At 39.6% G+C, this 21611-nt stretch overlaps 1 protein-coding gene across 1 annotated transcript in view; it reads left to right on the top strand.

Moving 5' to 3' along the window:
• The window catches only part of LOC126094435 (apoptosis inhibitor 5), a 100103-nt gene extending 79334 nt beyond the window's left edge, over positions 1–20769 (top strand). The window contains exon 10 of the mRNA XM_049908802.1: positions 19130–20769. Within this exon, the coding sequence (XP_049764759.1) occupies positions 19130–19206 (77 nt within the window). The 3' untranslated portion in view covers positions 19207–20769. The remainder of the gene's footprint in view (positions 1–19129) is intronic.
• The last annotated feature ends 842 nt before the right edge of the window (positions 20770–21611 follow it).

Raw genomic sequence — 21611 nt, 5'->3', positions numbered from 1 at the left:
GCTTTATGCTAATGCCAGCCTGTATTTTATGTTCTCTGTACTAAGACCATCCATCATTTATCTTGCTGCTCAAATAACAAACCTTGTCTATTCCGTTCAGTGTCCCTCATCCTACAAGAAGACTTGAAAAATTAAGTTAAACATTATCATGGCAGGCCAAGTAACTATTATTAAATGCTTCACTGCAGTTGAAAGTTTCACAGTACATGACACTATTTTTCAACTTAGTCACCAAGTATCTGTAAACAATGATCAGAATGTTCTAACTATAATTCTGTTCCTCAACAATAGAAATCTGCTCCTTGGGCACAGAGCGATTCAAAAACGGATGTGGAAATTGCTTGATGATGCAAGATCTGAACTGCATGGCACATCAGCGTTACCCATGCCTGTGCGGCCTGGTTCGAATTGTTGGTTCCGTTTCACTACGTCATATACAGACTTGCATTTGGTCCATACCCTGGCAAATTTTGGCACTGAATCTTGTGCCCAGTTTAGACTTTTGCCTACAAGAATCATACTGTCCCTTGTACTCGAGCTTTGATGTATGTTTCTAGTTGATTTCATGTGTACGCTGTGATGTACCTGTTACTCATCCCACAGTAGAGCTGTGTCTGAAGGACACCTCTCCTGACAACACTCTGCTCTTTTTGCATAATGGCATTAGCATGGGCTGACATGTGTAACTTACTTTTTTACATCCCTGTGTAATTTAATTCCCGTAGCAGCACATGACTTAATTTTACTGTACTGCATCACCATTGTTGTAATTTTGTTGATACTTATTTTGCAACCTATTTTCAAGAAAAATCCATTCCATTCATAATCATCATTTGCGATTATCGTTCTTGTGGTTTAGATACAATTGCTACATATTCCAACTGAGTTCTGGAAACCTATCAGTTTGCATGTACTGTTATTTGGCATCTTAACGACTCTTTTATAATATTCTTAAAATGTAGCCCAATATGACGTGTAAATGAGGGGACTTAGTCTTCCAACACTGAAGTCCAGCATGAAACACTGGCTGAAACTGTTGAATGGTTTCATGTTCGCACATTTCAGATTTAATGGTATTCGTGTGTAAAAGATAATCATGCCCATGAAAATACTGAAATGTTTTCTAAAATTGGCAGCACTACTGTGAAAGTTCATGAGAATCTTGAATTTGAGGTTTTAATCTGGGCCTATTAGTATGTTATTATTCAGCAAGGTGAGGATAACCTGGCCATAGTTGGAACCAACTAGGCTATGTGATTAGGTACAGTCATGTTTCAATTAAAAATAGCATAGTTTGTTACCTTACTGTGCAAGTGTGAAAAGTGACCACTAAAAGCAGTCACAGAAAATACTATTATGGGAGGCCACGACAACTTGCTGCCAGCATCAGCATCAGTATTATAACTGACACTGTGAACGAGAAAGGTGTGGTAGAAAGACAGAGAAGGCAAATTGTAAAAAGGAAATATTAAGTTAGTCAGTGGTATCCAAATCACAGGAGGAAGGATGTGATGCTGGATGGAGCAGGATTCAGGTATCAGGCCCAGAGCAGAACAAGTAAAATGCACGTACTAAATATTTCATTGATGACATAGATTAAAGTATCATTAGTCAGTGACATTTTGAATAATACAAAAAACAATCTCTGCAAAACACTTCAGAGCTTTTGTCATACAGAACTGGACTTCCGGGCTAGCAAAGGCACTCTGAGAGAAAACTGTACTATCTATAGGGTTCATGAATAAGAGTGTCATTATTTATTTTCCATACACACTGTATTGTGAATAAATGTTGAAAAATGACAACTTTTGGTGTTAATCCTCAAACAGGTGTGCCATTATTGCTTTAGCTAACACAGTGATAAGTTGTATTGTCTTGTTATAAGTCCAAGTGAGAAGCAGTAGTATAAAATAAAAACAGCAAACTAGGTGAGAAAAAATTTATGATCCATGCAAAAAATGGCCAGATTCTGGGCTAGCAGCACAATCCTATAATGAGGCAGTTATCTATGAGATAATTAGTACTCAAATAAGCGTTTTGGAGGGATCTGATGTAGCTGCGCTGTTTAATGCTTCGAGTGGGTCATTACTGTGGGGTAACACTTGTGTGTGGCAAAAAAGTAATACAGGGAAACATTTGTTGTATTATTCGTTAATGAAACAGTGATATAGCTCATATAATGTTACTTTATTGTATTGTTGATTAATTGAACTAAGATTAAATAATAATTTTGTTCATATGTGTTTACCTTGGAAACATAAAGACAGCTATTCTTTACATGAGTACAAGGTGAACTGCATGCCCACTTGTTTTATGAGAAATGGTGTGCCTGCTCGAGTGTTAATTAAGGGGAACCAAATGCCCTCACCAGGCTGAATGGGCCTCCTTCCAGACCTTTTGATGGTTTTGCCATGGATTGATCTAAGACCTTGGCAGTACTACTCAGTAATTTTGACTACTATTTCAGGCAGTCAGTTTGCTTTTGCAGCTGTGATGTTGACTTTCACTGTTGTGACGTCAGAAGACTTGAATGGTTGTGTATCACATTAGTGTGATGACAACTGTGAAAAGAGATACTGCAATGGGCAATGGGCAGTGAAACTAAAAACATAATAAAATCAGTAGCCATATAAGTAGATTCGGACAAAGAATCATTGTTATCATTATTGACTGAAACAGTAGAGGACAAATCAGCAGTCACCAATGGTTTTACAGATGCTGTCATTGGAGTGTCATGAGCAGCTAATCTGAGAAGCATTATACTTCCTATTTTGAATAAGTATTATACTTTCTGTTTCTGTTCTTGTTCTAAGAAACTACATTCATTGGCACTTAAAGATGAGCAACCTATCACAGTCCTCCACTTTTAAAGGCATTGGAGTGTATGCAGTTGCTACCTCCTTTCCCTGACTCTCTGGTGTAAACACGACAGTGCTGCTACTGTGGCCAGGTTACCAGTTTGTTTTGCCAAGTAATAACTTAATGATGAAGTGCCTTTTTTTGGGGGGGGGGGGGGGGGCATAATTATTAGCTACTGCTGTTGATGTTGATGTTACTCACAAGTCTGGAAGGGTGCTAGTTTCAAAATAGGGAGATCATATGTTGCATAAAGGAATACATTATCTGTTATTTTGGCAAGTGAATTTTTCTGCATCACTGACTGTATCCTGCATAAACAAACAGAAGAGACCATCAAACTGGTGTCCTTTTCCTGTCAGATGAGCAAGGAAGTGTTCACAACTCTTATTTATTCAGCTATTTATGTGCAATGGTGAAATGAAGCACTGCTAAGAACTTTGAATTAGCAGTTTCTTGCCTAATGCTCTACAAAGCATTGTATTTATAATTTAGTAGTAAAGGTAACAGCTCACCAGATAGTAAAGGCACTGAGTTAACAGGCTCACAAACAAGACTGTAAACTTTACTAGCAGTTGGACAGATTCTTTCTTCTTGAGCTAGAGTACTCGTGTGCATGTGTGTGCCCCCCTCCCCCCCCCCCCCCCCCTCCCACACGCGCACGCGCACACACACACACACACACACACACACACACACACACACACACACACACACACACACACACTCTGTACAGCTTCATTGTGCAGGCTAAATACATAAGTGCCGAGACTGCAGTTCGGCTGGCAGGCTGGGATGAGGGGTGGTGTCGGGTCGAGTAAGTGAGCAGAGACGAGAGGTGGGGAGTAGGAGAGATGGTGGGGAAGGATTGCGGACAGCTCTGGGGGAGTCAGTAGTTGTATTAGATAGAAACGTGGAATAGAGAGGAATGCAAATTCACAGGCAGCCAGAACCAGTGAGTAGTATAGCATACAATAACATAAACAAATGTAAGCGTTTTAGGTAAAATTGTGTAAGTCACTTTTGCTCATTTTGAGAAATTGAATGTTTTGCAAAACAAACAGAAAACTCAGGAAAGCCTAATAGAAGTATGTACAGTAATAATGAGTCTAATAAAATATCAGTATTAATACGGAACATCAGTTAAGTGCAGTAATGTTAATATTATCACCATAATTAGTATAAATTCCATGAATTTCACTTCGAATAACAGTTTCACTTTGAATTCAGCAAAATTAAGTGTAGTGTTACTAATATTACGTTCATAATGGTGTATATATTACAGAAATTTGTTTGAATTGACTCAGAAATAAATATGTCACCTTTGTTCTCAGAAGTTTGTTTCAGAGAATGAAAAATGTATGGTGAACAGGAAGGATGTATGGTAATGAGTCTTAACATGTCTTTTTTCTTCAAATTTTTCACTTTTCATGTTTCATTGTAGAGTGGTTCCTGTTTTATACTGTTGAGTTGAATTGGACATCCCTTCTGTCCTGTTTGTATGTCTAAGGTGAGAAACTCTACATCAACATTTGGAGTTGACTTGCAATGTATCTTCGTAAATTCAAATCTTCCATACTGCAACCAGTGAATTTGTAACCAAGATACTGGACACTTTAATTTGTTAGTTTTGCTGTTAAATACTGCCTTCTCCAAAGCTACCATCTATACAATTCTTGATTCATTTGTGCTACCATTAGTGGCTTTTTTCTTCATACTTGAGCAATGATTTTATATTAGTCTGATGGTGTAGGTAGTTTTTCCTTTTTCCCGGAATTCCACAGAGCTAAACTCGGTATCGTTTGGTGGATACAAGTGCACACTTGTCATAAAAATACAGTCAAGAACATCCACTTGATCTACATCTACATCCATACTCCGCAAGCCACCTGACGGTGTGTGGCGGAGAGTACCTTGAGTGCCTCTATCAGTTCTCCCTTCTGTTCCAGTCTCTTATTGTTCGTGGAAAGGAGGATTGTCGGTATGCCTCTGTGTAGGCTCTAATCTCTCTGATTTTATCCTCACGGTCTCTTTGCGAGATATACGTAGGAGGGAGCAATATACTGCTTGACTCCTCGGTGAAGGTATGTTCTCGAAACTTCAACAAAAGCCCGTACCAAGCTACTGAGCGTCTCCTGCAGAGTCTTCCACTGGAGTTTATCTATCATCACCATAACACTTTCGTGATTACTAAATGATCCTGTAACGAAGCGCGCTGCTCTCCGTTGGATCTTCTCTATCTCTTCTATCAACCCTATCTGATACGGATCCCACACTGCTGAGCAGTATTCAAGTAGTGGGCGAACAAGTGTACTGTAACCTACTTCCTTTGTTTTCGGATTGCATTTCCTTAGGATTCTTCCAATGAATCTGTCTGGCATCTGCTTTACCGACGATCAACTTTATATGGTCATTCCATTTTAAATCACTCCTAATGCGTACTCCCAGATAATTTATGGAATTAACTGCTTCCAGTTGCTGACTAGCTATATTGTAGCTAAATGTTAAGGGATCTTTCTTTCTGTGTATTCGTAGGACATTACACTTGTGTACATTGAGATTCAATTGCCATTCCCTGCATCATGCGTCAATTCGCTGCAGATCCTCCTGCATTTCAGTACAATTTTCCATTGTTACAACCTCTTGTTATACCACAGCATCATCCGCAAAAAGCCTCAGTAAACTTCCGATGTCATCCACAAGGTCATTTATGTATATGGTGAATAGCAACGGTCCTACAACACTCCCCTGCGACACACCTGAAATCACTCTTACTTCAGAAGACTTTTCTCCATTGAGAATGACCTGCTGCGCTCTGTTATCTAGGAACTCTACAATCCAATCACCCTATTGGTCTGATAGTCCATATGCTCTTACTTTGTTCATTAAATGACTGTGGGGAACTGTATCGAACGCCTTGCGGAAGTCAAGAAACATGGCATCTACCTGTGGACCCGTGTCTATGGCCCTCAGAGTCTTGTGGACGAATAGCGCGAACTGGGTTTCACATGATCGTCTTTTTCGAAAGCCATGCTGATTCCTACAGAGTAGATTTCTAGTCTCCAGAAAAGTCATTATACTCTAACATAATACATGTTCCAAAATTCTACAACTGATCGACGTTAGAGATATAGGTCTATAGTTCTGCACATCTGTTCGACGTCCCTTCTTGAAAATGGGGATGACCTGTGCCCTTTTCCAATCCTTTGGAACGCTACGCTCTTCTAGAGACCTACGGTACACCGCTGCAAGAAGGGGGGCAAGTTCCTTCGCGTACTCTGTGTAAAATCGAACTGGTATCCCGTCAGGTCCAGCGGCCTTTCCTCTTTTGAGCGATTTTAATTGTTTCTCTATCCCTCTGTCGTCTATTTCGATATCTACCATTTTGTCATATGTGCGACAATCTCGAGTGCAGTCTTCCTCTGTGAAACAGCTTTGGAAAAAGACATTTAGTATTTCGGCCTTTAGTTTGTCATCCTCTGTTTCATTACCATTTTGATCACATAGTGTCTGGACATTTTGTTTTGATCCACCTACCACTTTGACATAAGACCAAAATTTCTTAGGATTTTCTGCCAAGTCAGTACATAGAACTTTACTTTCGAATTCATTGAATGCTTCTCGCATAGCCCTCCTCACACTACATTTCGCTTCTCGTAATTATTGTTTGTCTGCAAGGCTTTGGCTATGTTTATGTTTGCTGTGAAGTTCCCTTTGCTTCTGCAGCAGTTTTCTAACTTGGTTGTTGTACCATGGTGGCTCTTTTCCATCTCTTACGATCTTGCTTGGCACATACTCATCTAACGGATATTGTATGATGGTTTTGAATATTGTCCACTGATCAACAACACTATCTGTACTTGAGACAAAACTTTTGTGTTGAGCTGTCAGGTACTCTGAAATCTGCTTTTTGTCACTTTTGCTAAACAGAAAAATCTTCATACCTTTTTTAATATTTCTATTTACGGCTGAAATCGTCGATGCAGTAACCACTTTATTATCGCTGATTTCCTGTTCTGCGTTAACTGTTTCAAATAGTTCGGGTCTGTTTGTCACCAGGTCTAATATGTTATCGCCACGAGTCGGTTCTCTGTTTAACTGCTCGAGGTAGTTTTTAGATAAAGCAGTTAAAAATATTTCACTGGATTCTTTTTCCTACCACCCGTTATGAGCATTTGAGTCTTCCAGTCTATATCCGGCAAATTAAAATCTCCACCGAGAACTATAACATGGTGGGGAAACCTATTCGAAATATTTTCCGAATTATCCTTCAAGTGCTCAGCCAGAACAGCTGCTAAGCCAGAGGACCTACAGAGACATCCAATTACCATGTCTGATGTAGTGCATCTGCCAGGAGGTTCAAACAGGGAAGTGCCTTTTTAAAACTTCTCTTTTGTCCAGTGCAGTTACAGTGTTGTTTGTTTTCTTGTACTTGCAACTTTTGTATGTTTCACAATGCATGATGAAATTTATAATATGCTACCGAATATGTTAACTTTGGAAATACCAAGGCTTTTTCCAAATCAGATATAAAAGCATAAACTTTGGTTGTTGTTGTTGTTGTTGTTGTTGTTGTGGTGGTGGTCTTCAGTCCTGAGACTGGTTTGATGCAGCTCTCCATGCTATTCTATCCTGTGCATGCTTCATCTCCCGGTACCTGCTGCAGCCTACATCCTTCTGAATCTGCTTAGTGTATTCATCTCTTGATTTCCCTCTATGATATTTACCCTCCGTGCTGTCCTCCAATACTAAATTGGCGATCACTTGATGGCTCAGAACATGTCCTACCAACCGATTCCTTCTTCTAGTCAAGTTGTGCCACAAACTCCTCTTCTCCCCAATTCTATTCAATACCTCCTCATTAGTTACATGATCTACCCATCTAATCTTTAGCATTTTTCTGTAGCACCACATTTTGAAAGCTTCTATTCTCTTCTTGTCTAAACTATTTATCGTCCATGTTTCACTTCCGTACATGGCTACACTCCATACAAATACTTTCAGAAATGACTTCCTGACACTTAAATCTATACTCGATGTAAACAAATTTCTCTTCTTCAGAAACGCTTTCCTTGCCATTGCCAGTCTACATTTTATATCCTCTCTACTTCGACCATCATCAGTTATTTTGCTCCCCAAATAGCGAAACTCCTTTACTACTTTAAGTGTCTCATTTCCTAATCTAATTCCCTCAGCATCACCCGACTTAATTCGACTAAATTCCATTATCCTTGTTTTGCTTAGTTGATATTCATCTTGTACCCTCCCTTCAAGACACTGTCCATTCCATTCAACTGCTCTTCCTAGTCCTTCGCTGTCTCTGACAGAATTACAATGTCATCGGCGAACCTCAAAGTTTATATTTCTTCTCCATGAATTTTAATACCTACTCCAAACTTTTCTTATGTTTCCTTTACTGCTTGCTCAATATACAGATTGAATAGCATCGGGGAGAGGCTACAACCCTGTCTCACTCCCTTCCCAACCACTGCTTCCTTTTCATGTCCCTCGACTCTTATAACTGCCATCTGCTTTCTGTACAAATTGTAAATAGCCGTTCAAACCCTCTATTTTACCCCTGCCACCCCACCTTCAGAATTTGAAAGAGAGTATTCCAGTCAACATTGTCAAAAGCGTTCTCTAAGTCTACAATTGCTAGAAACGTAGGTTTGCCTTCCCTTAACCTTTCTTCTAAGATAAGTCGTAGGGTCAGTATTGTCTCACGTGTTCCAACATTTCTACGGAATCCAAACTGATCTTCCCCGAGGTCGGCTTCTACCAGTTTTTCCATTCGTCTGTAAAGAATTCGCGTTAGTATTTTGTAGCTGTGACTTATTAAACTGATAGTTCGGGAATTTCGCCTGTCTCATACATCTTGCGCACCAGATGGTAGAGTTTTTTCAGGACTGGCTCTCCCAAGGCTGTCAGTAGTTCTAATGGATTGTTGTCTACTCCCGGGGTCTTGTTTCGACTTAGGTCTTTCAGTGCTCTGTCAAACTCTTTGCACAGTATCATATCTCCCATTTCATCTTCATTTACATCCTCTTCCATTTCCATAATATTGTCCTCAAGAACATCGCCCCTGTATAGAGCTTCTATATACTCCTTCCACCTTTCTGCTTTCCCTTCTTTGCTTAGAACTGAGTTTCCATCTTAGCTTTTGATATTCATGCAAGTGGTTCTCTTTTCTCCAAAGGTCTCTTTAATTTTTCTGTAGGCAGTGTCTATCTTACCCCTAGTGAGATAAGCCTCTACATCCTTACATTTGTCCTCTAGCAGTTCCTGCTTAGCCATTTTGCACTTCCTGTCGATCTCATTTTTGAGACGTTTATATTCCTTTTTGCTTGCTTCATTTACTGCATTTTTTTACTTTCTCCTTTCATCAGTTAAATTCAGTATCTCTTATGTTACCCAAGGATTTCTACTAGCCCTTGTCTTTTTACCTACTTGATCCTCTGCTGCCTTCACTACTTCATCCCTCAGAGCTACCCATTCTTCTTCTACTGTATTTCTTTCCCCCATTCCTGTCAATTGTTCCCTTATGCTCTCCCTGAAACTCAGTACAACCTCTGGTTCTTCCAGTTTATCCAGGTCCCATCTCCTTAAATTCCCATCTTTTTGCAGTTTCTTCAGTTGTAATCTACAGTTCATAACCAATAGATTGTGGTCAGAGTCCACATCTGCCCCTGGAAACGTCTTACAATTTAAAACCTGGTTCCTAAATCTCTGTCTTACCATTATATAATGTATCTGAAACCTTCCAGTGTCTACAGGGTTGTTCCATGTATACAACCTTCTTTCATGATTCTTGATCCAAGTATTAGCTATGATTAAGTTATTCTCTGTGCAAAATTCTACCAGGGGGCTTCCTCTTGCATTTCTTAGCCTCAACCCATATTCACCTACTACGTTTCCTTCTCTTCCTTTTCCTACTGTCGAATTCGTCACCCATGACTATTAAATTTTTGTCTTCCTTCACTACCTGAATAATTTTTTTTTATTTCATCATACATTTCATCAATTTCTTCATCATCTGCAGAGCTAGTTGGCATATAAACTTGTACTACTGTAGTAGGCGTGGTCTTCATGTCTATCTTGGCCACAATAATGCGTTCACAATGCTGTTTGTAGTAGCTTACCCCTACTCCTATCTTTTTATTCATTATTAAACCTACTCCTGCAGTACCCCTATTTGATTTTGTATTTATAACCCTGTATTCACCTGACCAAAAGTCTTGTTCCTCCTGCCACCGAGCTTCACTAATTCCCACTATATCTAACTTTAACCTACCCATTTCCCCTTTTTAAATTTTCTAACCTGCCTGCCCGATTAAGGGATCTGACATTCCACACTCCAATCCATAGAACGCCAGTTTTCTTTCTCCTGATAACGACATCCTCTTGAGTAGTCCCCGCCCGGAGATCTGAATGGGGGACTATTTTACCTCCAGAATATTTTACCCAAGACGATGCCATCATCATTTAATCATACAGTAAAGCTGCATGTTGTTCTCAATGGAGAGACGTCTACAGATGTTGAAGTAACCTCTGGCATGCCACAGGGGAGTGTTGTGGGACCATTGCTTTTTACAATATATATGAATGACCTAGTAGATAGTGTCGGACGTTCCATGCGGCTTTTCGTGGATGATGCTGTAGTATACAGAGAAGTTGCAGCATTATAAAATTGCAGTGAAATGCTGAAAGATCTGCAGCGGATAGGCACTTGGTGCAGGGAGTGGCAACTGACCCTTAACATACACAAATGTAATGTATTGTGAATACATAGAAAGAAGGATCCTTTATTGTATGATTATATAATAGCGGAACAAACACTGGTAGCAGTTACTTCTGTAAAATATCTGGGAGTATGCGTGCGGAACGATTTGAAGTGGAATGATCATATAAAATTAATTGTTGGTAAGGCGGGTACCAGGTTGAGATTCATTGGGAGTGTCCTTAGAAAATGTAGTCCATCAACAAAGGAGGTGGCTTACAAAACACTCGTTCGACATATACTTGAGTATTGCTCATCAGTGTGGGATCCGTACCAGATCGGGTTGACGGAAGAGATAGAGAAGATCCAAAGAAGAGCGGCGCATTTCGTCACAGCATTATTTGGTAAGCGTGATAGCGTTACGGAGATATTTAGCAAACTCAAGTGGCAGACTCTGCAAGAGAGGCGCTCTGGATCGCGGTGTAGCTTGCTGTCCAGGTTTCGAGAAGGTGCGTTTCTGGATGAGGTATCGAACATTTTGCTTTGCTCTACTTATACCTCCCGTGGAGGTGACGAATGTAAAATTAGAGAGATTCGAGCGCGATCAGAGGCTTTCCAGCAGTCGTTCTTCCTGCGAACCATACGCGATTGGAAGAGGAAAGGGAGGTGATGAAAGTGGCACGTAAAGCGCCCTCTGCCACACACCATTGGGTGGCTTGTGGAGTATAAATGTAGATGTAGAAAAAGTACAGCTGTAGTTTCCCCTTGCTTTCAGCCTTTCGCAGTACCAGCACAGCAACGCCATTTGGGTTAGTGTTACAAGGCCAGGTCAGTCAGTCATCCAGACTGTTGCCCCTTTAACTACTGAAAAGGCTGCTGCCCCTCTTCAGGAACCACACGTTTGTCTGGCCTCTCAACAGATACCCCTCCGTTGTGGTTGCACCCACCTATCTGTATCATTGAGGCATGCAAGCCTCCCCACCAATGGCAAGGTCCATGGTTCGTGGGGGGTAGATTTTGATAATTCTTTATACACTTCCATTGAATTTCATGCAGATTTGGCTCTCCTTAAATGTAATTAATGTTACACTTTTAATTCCCCCTTCCCCCATCTTTAGCAACTGATACCTGTATGTGGTATTTATCATATGTTGGGTATGTATCTCTTCTTGCTGGATGAAAACTTAAGATTGAAATTGTGATTGAAAATGTATATATACAGAGCCTTTGACGATGGTTTTATGTTATCTTCAACATACTTTCCTTTATATAAATTGTACACAAGTCTGATGTTCAATTTAGGACTCAAGTAATATCTGTTAAGAGTTGTCCGATCGAGAATAATATCACTGATGACATGAAAAACTTTTAATGTGGGTTTGAGCATGAGTAACTGTACTTTCTGGAGCTATATTGGAAGGTTTATGATGATCCGTTAAATCACTATCAGTTTCCTCTCTTTTCTTTACTTTTTTTGTATATCTTGTCATCCTGCCATTGGAAATCTGAAAACTTTTTTTCAGAAAATACTTTTTACAGCTTTAACTGAACGATTCTAAACATGTAAATAGTACCTGTTCAAGACTTTAGATGTTGAGATGCTGTTTGTGGTCTGCTTGTTGCAGGAGATTCTGATTTGGTTAGTCCACATATGTAGGCATTTTGAGAGTTGAAAGATATCATTTTCGAAAACTTACCAAAAATTCCTTACCTTTCTTCTTTTGTTATTTTTGAAGCATATTATCATCAGTGACAAGACCAAGTCTATCTTCAAAAGTCTGTCAGTTCAGTTTCTTCAGAGCCTCTGACACTGTCCCACAGGTAAAACAAACCTATCACCATTCATGCTGACTTTCTCTGTATATGTTGAATATCCTCTGTTAGTTCTATTTGGTACGTGTCCCACACACTTGAGCATTATTCCAGTATAGATCACATGAGTGATTTGTAAGCAATCGTGTTTGCAGACTTACTACATTTTCCCAGTATTCTACCAATAAACTAAATTCTACTGCCTGCTATACCCATGTCTGAGCCTATGTGATCATTCCATTTCATATTTCTACAAAATGTTACACCCAGGTATTTGTAGGGAATTGGCCGATTCGAACTATGACTCATCGATACTATTGTCATAATAGTCATAGCATACTACATTTTTTGTTTCGTCAAGTGCACAGTTTTACATTTCTGAACATTTAAAGCAAGTTGCCAGTCGTTGCACCACTTCAAAGACTTCTCAAGATCTGACAGAATATTAATGCAGTTTCTTTCAGACATGTTTCCTTGTAGATAACTGCGTCATCTGCAAAAAGTCTGAGGTTACTATTAATGTTGTCTGCACAGTCATTAATATACAAAATGAACAGCAGTGGTCCTAACACACTTCTCTGGGGCACACCCGAAGTTACTTCTACATCTGATGATGAATCTCCATCTGAGATAACATGCTGTGTCCTCCGTACAAAAAAAACTCTCAATCCAGTCACAAATTTCAATTGATACTCCATATGATAGTACATTTGAAAATAAATGTAGGTGTGATAATGAATCTAATGCTTTTCAGAAATCAAGAAATACTGCATCTATCTGACTGCTTGACCCAAAGCTTTCAATATGTCCTGTGAGCAAAGTGCGAGTCAGGTTTCACATTATACATGTTTTGGAATCCATGCTAGTGGGCATGGAGAAGGTAATTCTGTTAGAGGTAAATTCATTAGGTTTGAGCTCACATTATGGTGTAAGATTCTACAACAAATTGACATAAAGGATATTCCAGAGTAGGTTTGTGGATCACTTCTATTACTATTGTTGTAAATGGATGTGACCTACGCTTCCTTCCAACTTTTGGCCATGGTTTTTTGTTTAATGGATCTATGGTAGATTATAGTTAGAAGACGGACTAATCAGCTGCAAATTTAATCTGGAATCTGATAGATATTCAATTGGTCCCTGGAGCTTCGTTCCATTTTAATGATTTCAGCTGTTTGTCAACACTACTGATCCTAACATGGATTTCATTCATCTTTTCAGTGGGTTTTCCCTTGTGAAGAAACATTTGAAAATGGAGTTAAGCAATTAAGCTTATGCTTTGCTGTCCTTCAGCCCCGGTCTCATTTGTGTGTCTGGGCACTAACTTAGATGCCATTAACAGCCTTTACAGATGACCAGAATTTCTTCGGTTTTTGTAAAAGATTTTACTGCTACATTAGTTATTGAAGCCCAATGCTTTTACACTCATTCTGCAGTACTCTTTGTTTGACAGTGTACCATGGAGGGTCCTTTCCATCATGACCTGTTCTGCTGGTTACATATCTGTCCAGTGCACAATTTAAAAAACTTGAGCTGTAGTTCCTTACTTTTTATAAAGTTCACTGAACAGAAATAATTTTCTACTTGTTTTAGTAGGCCTTTGTACTTTGTTAATGATTGTTGCCACAGCCATCTCATTGTCACCGATATCAGTTTTGATGTGGATATCCTGAAAGAGGTCAGGTGTATTTGTTGCCATTAATCTAATATTTCCATCATGCGTAGGGTTACAAAGTATCTGTTCTAGGTAGTTTTCAGAAAAGGCATTTAGTAACATTCACAGGATGTCTTATAATCCCCACCACAAAGACTCCACTGGTGATTTCAGTATGATTGGGGAACTGAGGATTTCTCTAAAGTCTGGTGGGTAATAGAAGGATTCAGTTACCGTTTTCTGCCCACCCCTAATACTGAGTTGCCCAAACAATTTCACATGCACATTCAATTTCTATCTCAGTGTATTTGAGTCTCTTGTCTACTGAGAGAAATGCACCACCTCAATTTCCCATTAGCATAACCTTTCAACAAACACTCAAAAAGCTTACTACTACTATAGATTTCAGGTTTCAGCCAGCTTTCTGTATCTAGTATTATGTGGGCTTCACTTCTTTTCAGAATGCTTCAAACTCCGGCACTTTGTTGGAATGCTTTGGCAGTTAACCATTAGGATTTTGATACTCTTATGTACAGGGGGTGTTCTTTTTGATCTTAACACTTATAATTCTGGGTCTCCTACAACTGTTACCTGGACTGGATGTAGAGTCATCTACTCAAAAATTCCTTGTGTGCACCTCACAAGCAGTCAAGTTGTAGTCTATCTTGTTACAGAACCCTCAAAGTCTCTGGTTCAGATCTTCCTCTCGGCTCAGAACCAGAGGCCCATGATCAGTTCTTGGGACAATGCTACAAATTGTGAGCTTTGTTGAGACTGTATGCAAGGCAGGTCTTCTCAGCCTTCTCTGCCAGTCACTGAAATGAAATGACCCAAGTGTGACCTTGGAGCCCAGCCGACTGGCATCATGTGCTCCAACGTGCACCACAATTTGCAGCCAGTTGCACCCTATTCCCTCAGTGGGTCCCAGAATAGCCTGTTTAACATGTTGAATGAGACCCCCCAGGCATACACACAGTACATCTTGTGCCCCTTCCTGTCCCCCGTTGCCATTTCCCTGGTGAGTACAATTATTCACCATACATTTGAACAGCCCAATAATGACTAGATCCCTATCCATTTTTGTTTGCTTCTCTTGACACAGGACAAAGCAAGTTTCCCCAAACAGGTGAAGTGAGTCAGACTGGCTCAGATTCAGTGAAAAACAGTGCCTCCAACTTGTTGGTTAGGGGAATCGGTATAACACCTTGAGTCTTCCCTTGTCCCAGTCTACCATGCAAAGGACTCCTAGATCTATCTTTGACACACAGTATCAGTCAAGTAGTTGAGTACTGACAAATTCCCAACTTCCTGCAGATGAGACAGGATCCACTGGAAGAGAATAGTACACGACTATAGAGAGCTCTTCCAATATAATGACTCACAGCAGCCGCTGATCATTTTACAGTAATCAGGACAATTTACAGCTACTTACAAACTTCAACTAACTCTTCTGGTATTTGAGAACAGAATTCACAGTGAGGCTGCATTGTGACTGGTGCAGTCTTTTGAGGACAGTAAACAGATAACTTTAAACTAAACCTGCTGACCATCTTTTTATCAGATGAGCTAAAAAAATTACTAATTTGCCATAAGAATTAAAGCAAATACACAAAGAGAGATTTATATTAAGGCAACAGAAAAACCTATGGTAAAAATTAATAGTTTCCTAAAACTTTTTGAGGTTAATTATAGTCACTGACAAATTCAAAAATAGAATTAATTTACTATAAATTTAGATAATATATAGCCTACTCCTCATGTAAAGGAAAACTAAATGTAACATAATATGTTCATTTAAATATCTGCAGTTTACTAAATCACAAATTGTTTTGAATGAAGATAGATAGGCTTACTGTTCTCAAAAAATTTAAAATAGCACAAATTAGTTTAAGCCAGCAGTTGACAATAACAGTAAAAGTTTATCATGCTACTTGCAGACGTTCGAAATTCCACACTGTATTACAATACAAACAAGTTTTGATACAATCAGTAAAAGATTATGCAGAAACGATGATAACGATAAAATACCTTTTACTGTAGAATTTCAGATCAGCACATGAATCTGGCACACATGGTCTCACACAATAGAAAATTCTAAAGCTGAAATTCAAATATAACTAAATTTCCGAATAGCACAGATTTTTTACATAGTTGATTTTGTGACGCTTCTACACTGGCATGCCGAAGTTGAACACCTAAGTGTCAGTTTCTCAGTCAAAATCACCAAAATGTGCAGCACTAACAAAGCACGTCATCTGCCTAGAGCAACTGACAGTGCTAGGACACTAAGAACATTTTGCCGATTGTTCAAATCTTCAACGACAAAAATTAGCTCTTGGATTATGGACTCTTTCTTGAACCACTGTGTGAATGTCCTCCTCATTAGAAAATATGCAAATCAGTTTGTCTATTGCCTGTGCATTACTGTCTGTAGTTGGTGTTGATGGCCTTTCTTCCCACTCCGTGTCACACGTCTGTGTGGCCTTGATCAAAATTGGCACCATTTCACCTAGGCGGGATGCGACACTGCATTTGTTGCATATAATGCCAGAATTTCATGGTGAATCTGTGTGCATGACTATGGAGGCTTCTACAGCAAGTGTCATGATGATTAAAATTCTTCTGGATGTTGTACCAGATCATGTTGTTGTGGTCTTCAGTCCAGAGACTGGTTTGATGCAGCTCTCCATGCTACTCTATCCTGTGCAAGCTTCTTCAGCACCAGATCATAAGATAAAATATTTTGATTATAAACTTAACACAGGTTCACAGTGAAATTCTGGCATTATATAGAGCAAATGCAGTGTCATATCCAGCCTAAGTGAAATAGCGCCAATTTTGATAGAGATGCTGAGCCAGAAGGAAGGCCATCAACATCAGCTACAGACAATAATTCACAGGCAATTGGTGATCTGATTTGCAGATTTTCTAACAGTGAAGACACTCACACAGTGGTTCTTGAATGGCTACATGACCCAAGAATTGTGCCCAGAGGAAGCCTGTTGTAATACATCCAAAACATTGGTTTTAAGTTTATAATCAAAGTATTTCATACTACGGTGTGGTACAAGCAGAAGAATCCATGTGCGCTTTAGACATTTTGCCCACAACAACCGTACTGTTCTGCATACATAAACTTTCGAGTACATTTCCAGTCACCACACCGTTTCACTTTCGCATTGTGGTGAATCTTTCACCTGTACTGCAGCCAAATTGTCTCTGTAGGAAACCCAGAACATGTACTATCTTTGACAATGTGCCACTCTTGTTGGACAGTGGTCTTTGTGTGGGATGACATGTTTAATTTACTTTTTAAAGTCCCCTTGTACTTCTCATTTGGGAAAAGATAAATCCACAGCACTGCCTTGAGCATCCACGTCACCCTCCTTTGCCAATCCGTTCATGGGACATCTAGAGGAACTCTTCCTAGTCTTTCAAAACCCTTTGTCTGGTTCAGGTTCATTGATGACATATTCATGATCTGTTCTCAGAGCCAAGACACCCTATCCTCATTTGTGCACAGCTTTAACAGCACTCCCATTCACCTCACCTGGCCCTCCTCAGTCCAACATGCCACCTTCCTGAATGTCAACCTCCACTACTCTGATGGGTTCATCAATACTTCTCTGCATATCAAGCCCACTAACCATTAAACATGCCTGGATTTGGATAGCTGTCATCCATTCCACACCAAAAAATCACACCCATATAAGTCTGGCCACCTGTTGGCACATTTGCAGTGACAAAAATCCTCTTGCCCAGTCTGCTGATGGTCTCAAAGTTTCACTAAGGCCTTCAAAGACAGACATTATCCCACAAACAGAGTATCAAACAGCTTTCCTGTGCAATTTCCTCACATGTCCCCACTGTCGCCCTCCACATGCAAGAACCAGCAGCAAAGGAGCACCCCGTCATCAGTCAGTGTCATCCCTGTGAACTGCTTCCTTCACCAAGGCTCCGACTATCATTGTGCCCGGAAACAAGGGACATACTACCAACACTTCCCCTATGAGCACCCAACCTACAATATATCTCGCACCCACTCCCCGCCCCTTACCGTGGAAGACCAGGTCCGAGACCTTCCCAATGCACCCATCCAGCACATCCTGCTCCAGTCCTGTTAAAGGTTTACCTTATCCTGTCAGAGGCAGGACCACCTGTGAAAGCAGTCACATCATGTACCAGCCACTCTGCAATTTCTGCAAAGCATTGTATGTAAGCATGACTACCAACCAACTTTCCACAAAAATTAATGGCCACTGCCAAACTGTGGCCAGGAGCTGACTCAATCATTCAGTTGTGGAGCACACTATTGAGCATAACATAATGATTTCAGTGGCTGCTTCACAATCGTTGCCATATGGTTCTTTACCCCCACCACTGGCTTTTCTGGACCACCTTCCTACCATTGTAGCCCTTCCTTAATTTTCGCAGTCCACCTGGCTTCAAGCTCCACTAACCCCCTGCACCCACACACTCTTCCCTGTAATTCCCTTTTGTCTACTGTGCCACTCCCTCCCAATCCGCTTGCCCACAACATTGTCATCGTGTACTGCACGAACTCACTGTGTGTCGCTTTCTTATCCTTTGCACCACCCCTCACCCAAGTCTTATCTGCCAAACTTCAGTCCCAACATTGCATATTCAGTCACATCGAGCCGTGCGTGTGTGGGCTAGCACAACTGTACTCTACCTCAAGAAAGGATTTGTCAAAGAACTAGCAGAGTTTTCGGCCTTGCCTCTATTGTCTGGTTAATTGTTACCTGGATACCAAAATTACTTTTATTCTGCAGAGCTTTCCATAGCTTGTTTAAATATGTTATATGCATTAAACACATTGATACCTACTAGGTAATATTTGTAGCACCCAGAAACTGGTTAGTGTCATTAAAGTAATATCTGTGCAGTTACCCCCATCAGCCATGGTCTTCATAGATTATGTATAATGTCAATAGTTGATAGTTTTATGGGCTTCATCATTTTAGTGAGAGATGTAATAGCATGTAGACATGCGTAAAATTTGACCAGAAAATAATTAATTTTTGTCCATGTGAAGCTGTATTTTTTACACACAATCTCTTCTTTTTCAGCTCCTACCAGAGGCCGAGGTAGAGGTAGAGGTAGAGGAGGATTTCGTGGAAATCGTGGATGGCGGCGTGGGTTCTAGGATCACAGTCTGTACAATGTGCTTTCTGTGTTAAATCGTCTCATGTTCTGCTTAATTGTGAAGAGATGGTAGCAACCAGGAAACTGTTTGGCTGAATAGACTGAAGACGTATGTTCTGGAACAGACTTAAGAAGAGGTTCTGATGTGCTGCAGTAAATCGTGGGACTTTTACTCTGTAGCTTTATTTTGAGCCGAAAAAAATTATCAGTTCAAAACTTTTGTTTGCATTCTAGAGATAACTGGTAAGTTATAAGAAAACCATTGACAATATTAACTCTTCTGGAAGAGCAAGACAAACTGCAAGAAGCTGTAAAAGATCGTCTCAAGAAACTCGTGTGACATACGTCTGTGACCTGGGATAGAACAGAAATTTAAGTGCCACCGACTTCCAACTTCAGTCATTTGGGAGAACTTACGTAAAACCAGCTCTTGTCCTTCGCCATTTAATCCAGAACTGACCTACATGAAGTGGCTTTGCAGTTTTGTTGCACAAAAATTCATTATTGTAGTCTTGTCATTGTATGTAATCTTGTCCAAATAACAATTGTGAAATTTAGAGTAACTCAGATGCAAAGAGAAATCATATCAACACACAGTTGGCTTTTTGTTTCTGTTTAAGAAAAGTTATAGCCATATTAGTAGGTTGTATAACTACTCAGTTATGATCATTGTCTTTTTTTACAAAATTGAAGATACTTGCGCTCCCCAAGATTAATACACTACATCTTATAAATTACTCTTTTTTTCTGTGCATTGTCTGTTGAGACAATAGTCAGTTATTGTTTTCAACATTGGCTCATCATAAAAAATCATGTAAGATGTGTGTTATCACGGTCACCGTCTTTGTATGTAGTAGCACTGTAACTTAAGTGAGGAAGGTTGCAGCTTTCCAATGAAATTGGTCATTGTATTACATCTAACATTGAACTTCTAGCTCCTTATAATGATTTTTGGATATTCATTTGAAATCGTGTATTGATCTGTTTGTGTGCAGTACCAGTCAGATATGTATTTGAAGTTTTGAATGTGTCATTACTTGCTTTTTGTAGAATCATAATGAGTAGAAGTCTACACATTCATATTGTTAAGAGGAGTAAGCCTTTTTGATGTTACCACGTTGATTGAAAGAGCTGTAAGGAAATGTAAACTGTTAATACAAAGACTGCTCCGGCGCATTCTTGCATATTGTTATGAATTGTGAACAAAAGAATGATGTAGCTGCGCCCTTGCAATGCACTTTATTTGTATAAAAACTGGAAGTTCTGTATGTTGTCATTGTGGTCACTTGGCCTATGTTGTATGCAAATTGATGACGGTGGTAGTAGTAATGTTGATGACTGAATAATGCACTGATTAACAGAGCTATATGTGAATGACCTTTGAATGTCTAAGCTCACAAAAAGCAACACATTGATTATTAATTGTTGCAGTTTTGGAACCAAAGTGTTGTTGCAGAATGTGTGCTTTGTGTCAGCTTAGGACCCATTAAATGAGGGGGGGGATGATGATGATTGTGTGTGCGTGTGTGCGTGCTTTGTTTGCTTAGCACCCATTAAATGGCGGTGATTTGTGTGTGTGTGTGTGTGTGTGTGTGTGTGTGTGTGTGTGTGTGTGAGAGAGAGAGAGAGAGAGAGACACTTTACTGAAATTCGTGCAATTTTACTTATTTTAGAATATTACTCACATTACCATCAATATTATTTTTCAGTTCCTGCAAACTGACTTGTGCCCCAGCTGATGGGGTGTGCACCATTGAGATAAATCTGGTGAATAATAAAAAGTTCTATTACAGGAAGGTGCAGACTGGCAATTTATTTCTGCAGGGTGGCAATACAACTTACGGGCAAAAAAATTATTTATTTGTTCAACTAATCAGTCATTTCAGCAAACTGTGAAGAAAAAGGAGAAGACTGTGACAAGGTTATGTGTGTGTTTTGATGCCTTTGAGTAGAGAAGGAAAATGATTATATTTTATAACATGATGAGTGGGCTTCTAAACTCCATGTACACATGAACGATACGCACAACAGCATGCAACCATGTGCACATATCATATCTGTATTATGAGATTAACAGACAAAAGTGAATTAAAACCAAGTGTGACAACTGGAAATTACAGAATAAATACTATATGCAGTGGTTCGTGTGCATAACGCCCCCCCTTTTAGTATTTAGTTTATAAAACAGTTATCCATTTTCCTTCTCGTAACTTTCAAAGGAAATATAAACTTCCCTTGATTAGCACAAGAAATACCAAGCTGGTATTAGCTGCATATATTCTCAATTCTGTTTTATATTGTCAAGTTTATTTGATGTTACAGTGTTTTGGTGTTTATTTTCCTCTTCTCCTAAGTGTGAGCAATCACTTAAATAGAAGCATTTTGTCATATGCAGTTTCTTGTTGT

This window comes from Schistocerca cancellata, chromosome 8 (assembly GCF_023864275.1).
Source record: "Schistocerca cancellata isolate TAMUIC-IGC-003103 chromosome 8, iqSchCanc2.1, whole genome shotgun sequence".
Classification (NCBI taxonomy): Eukaryota; Metazoa; Arthropoda; class Insecta; order Orthoptera; family Acrididae; genus Schistocerca; species Schistocerca cancellata.
Note: the sequence above shows the minus strand (reverse complement) of the source record. Positions and strands in the feature narration are given on the sequence as shown.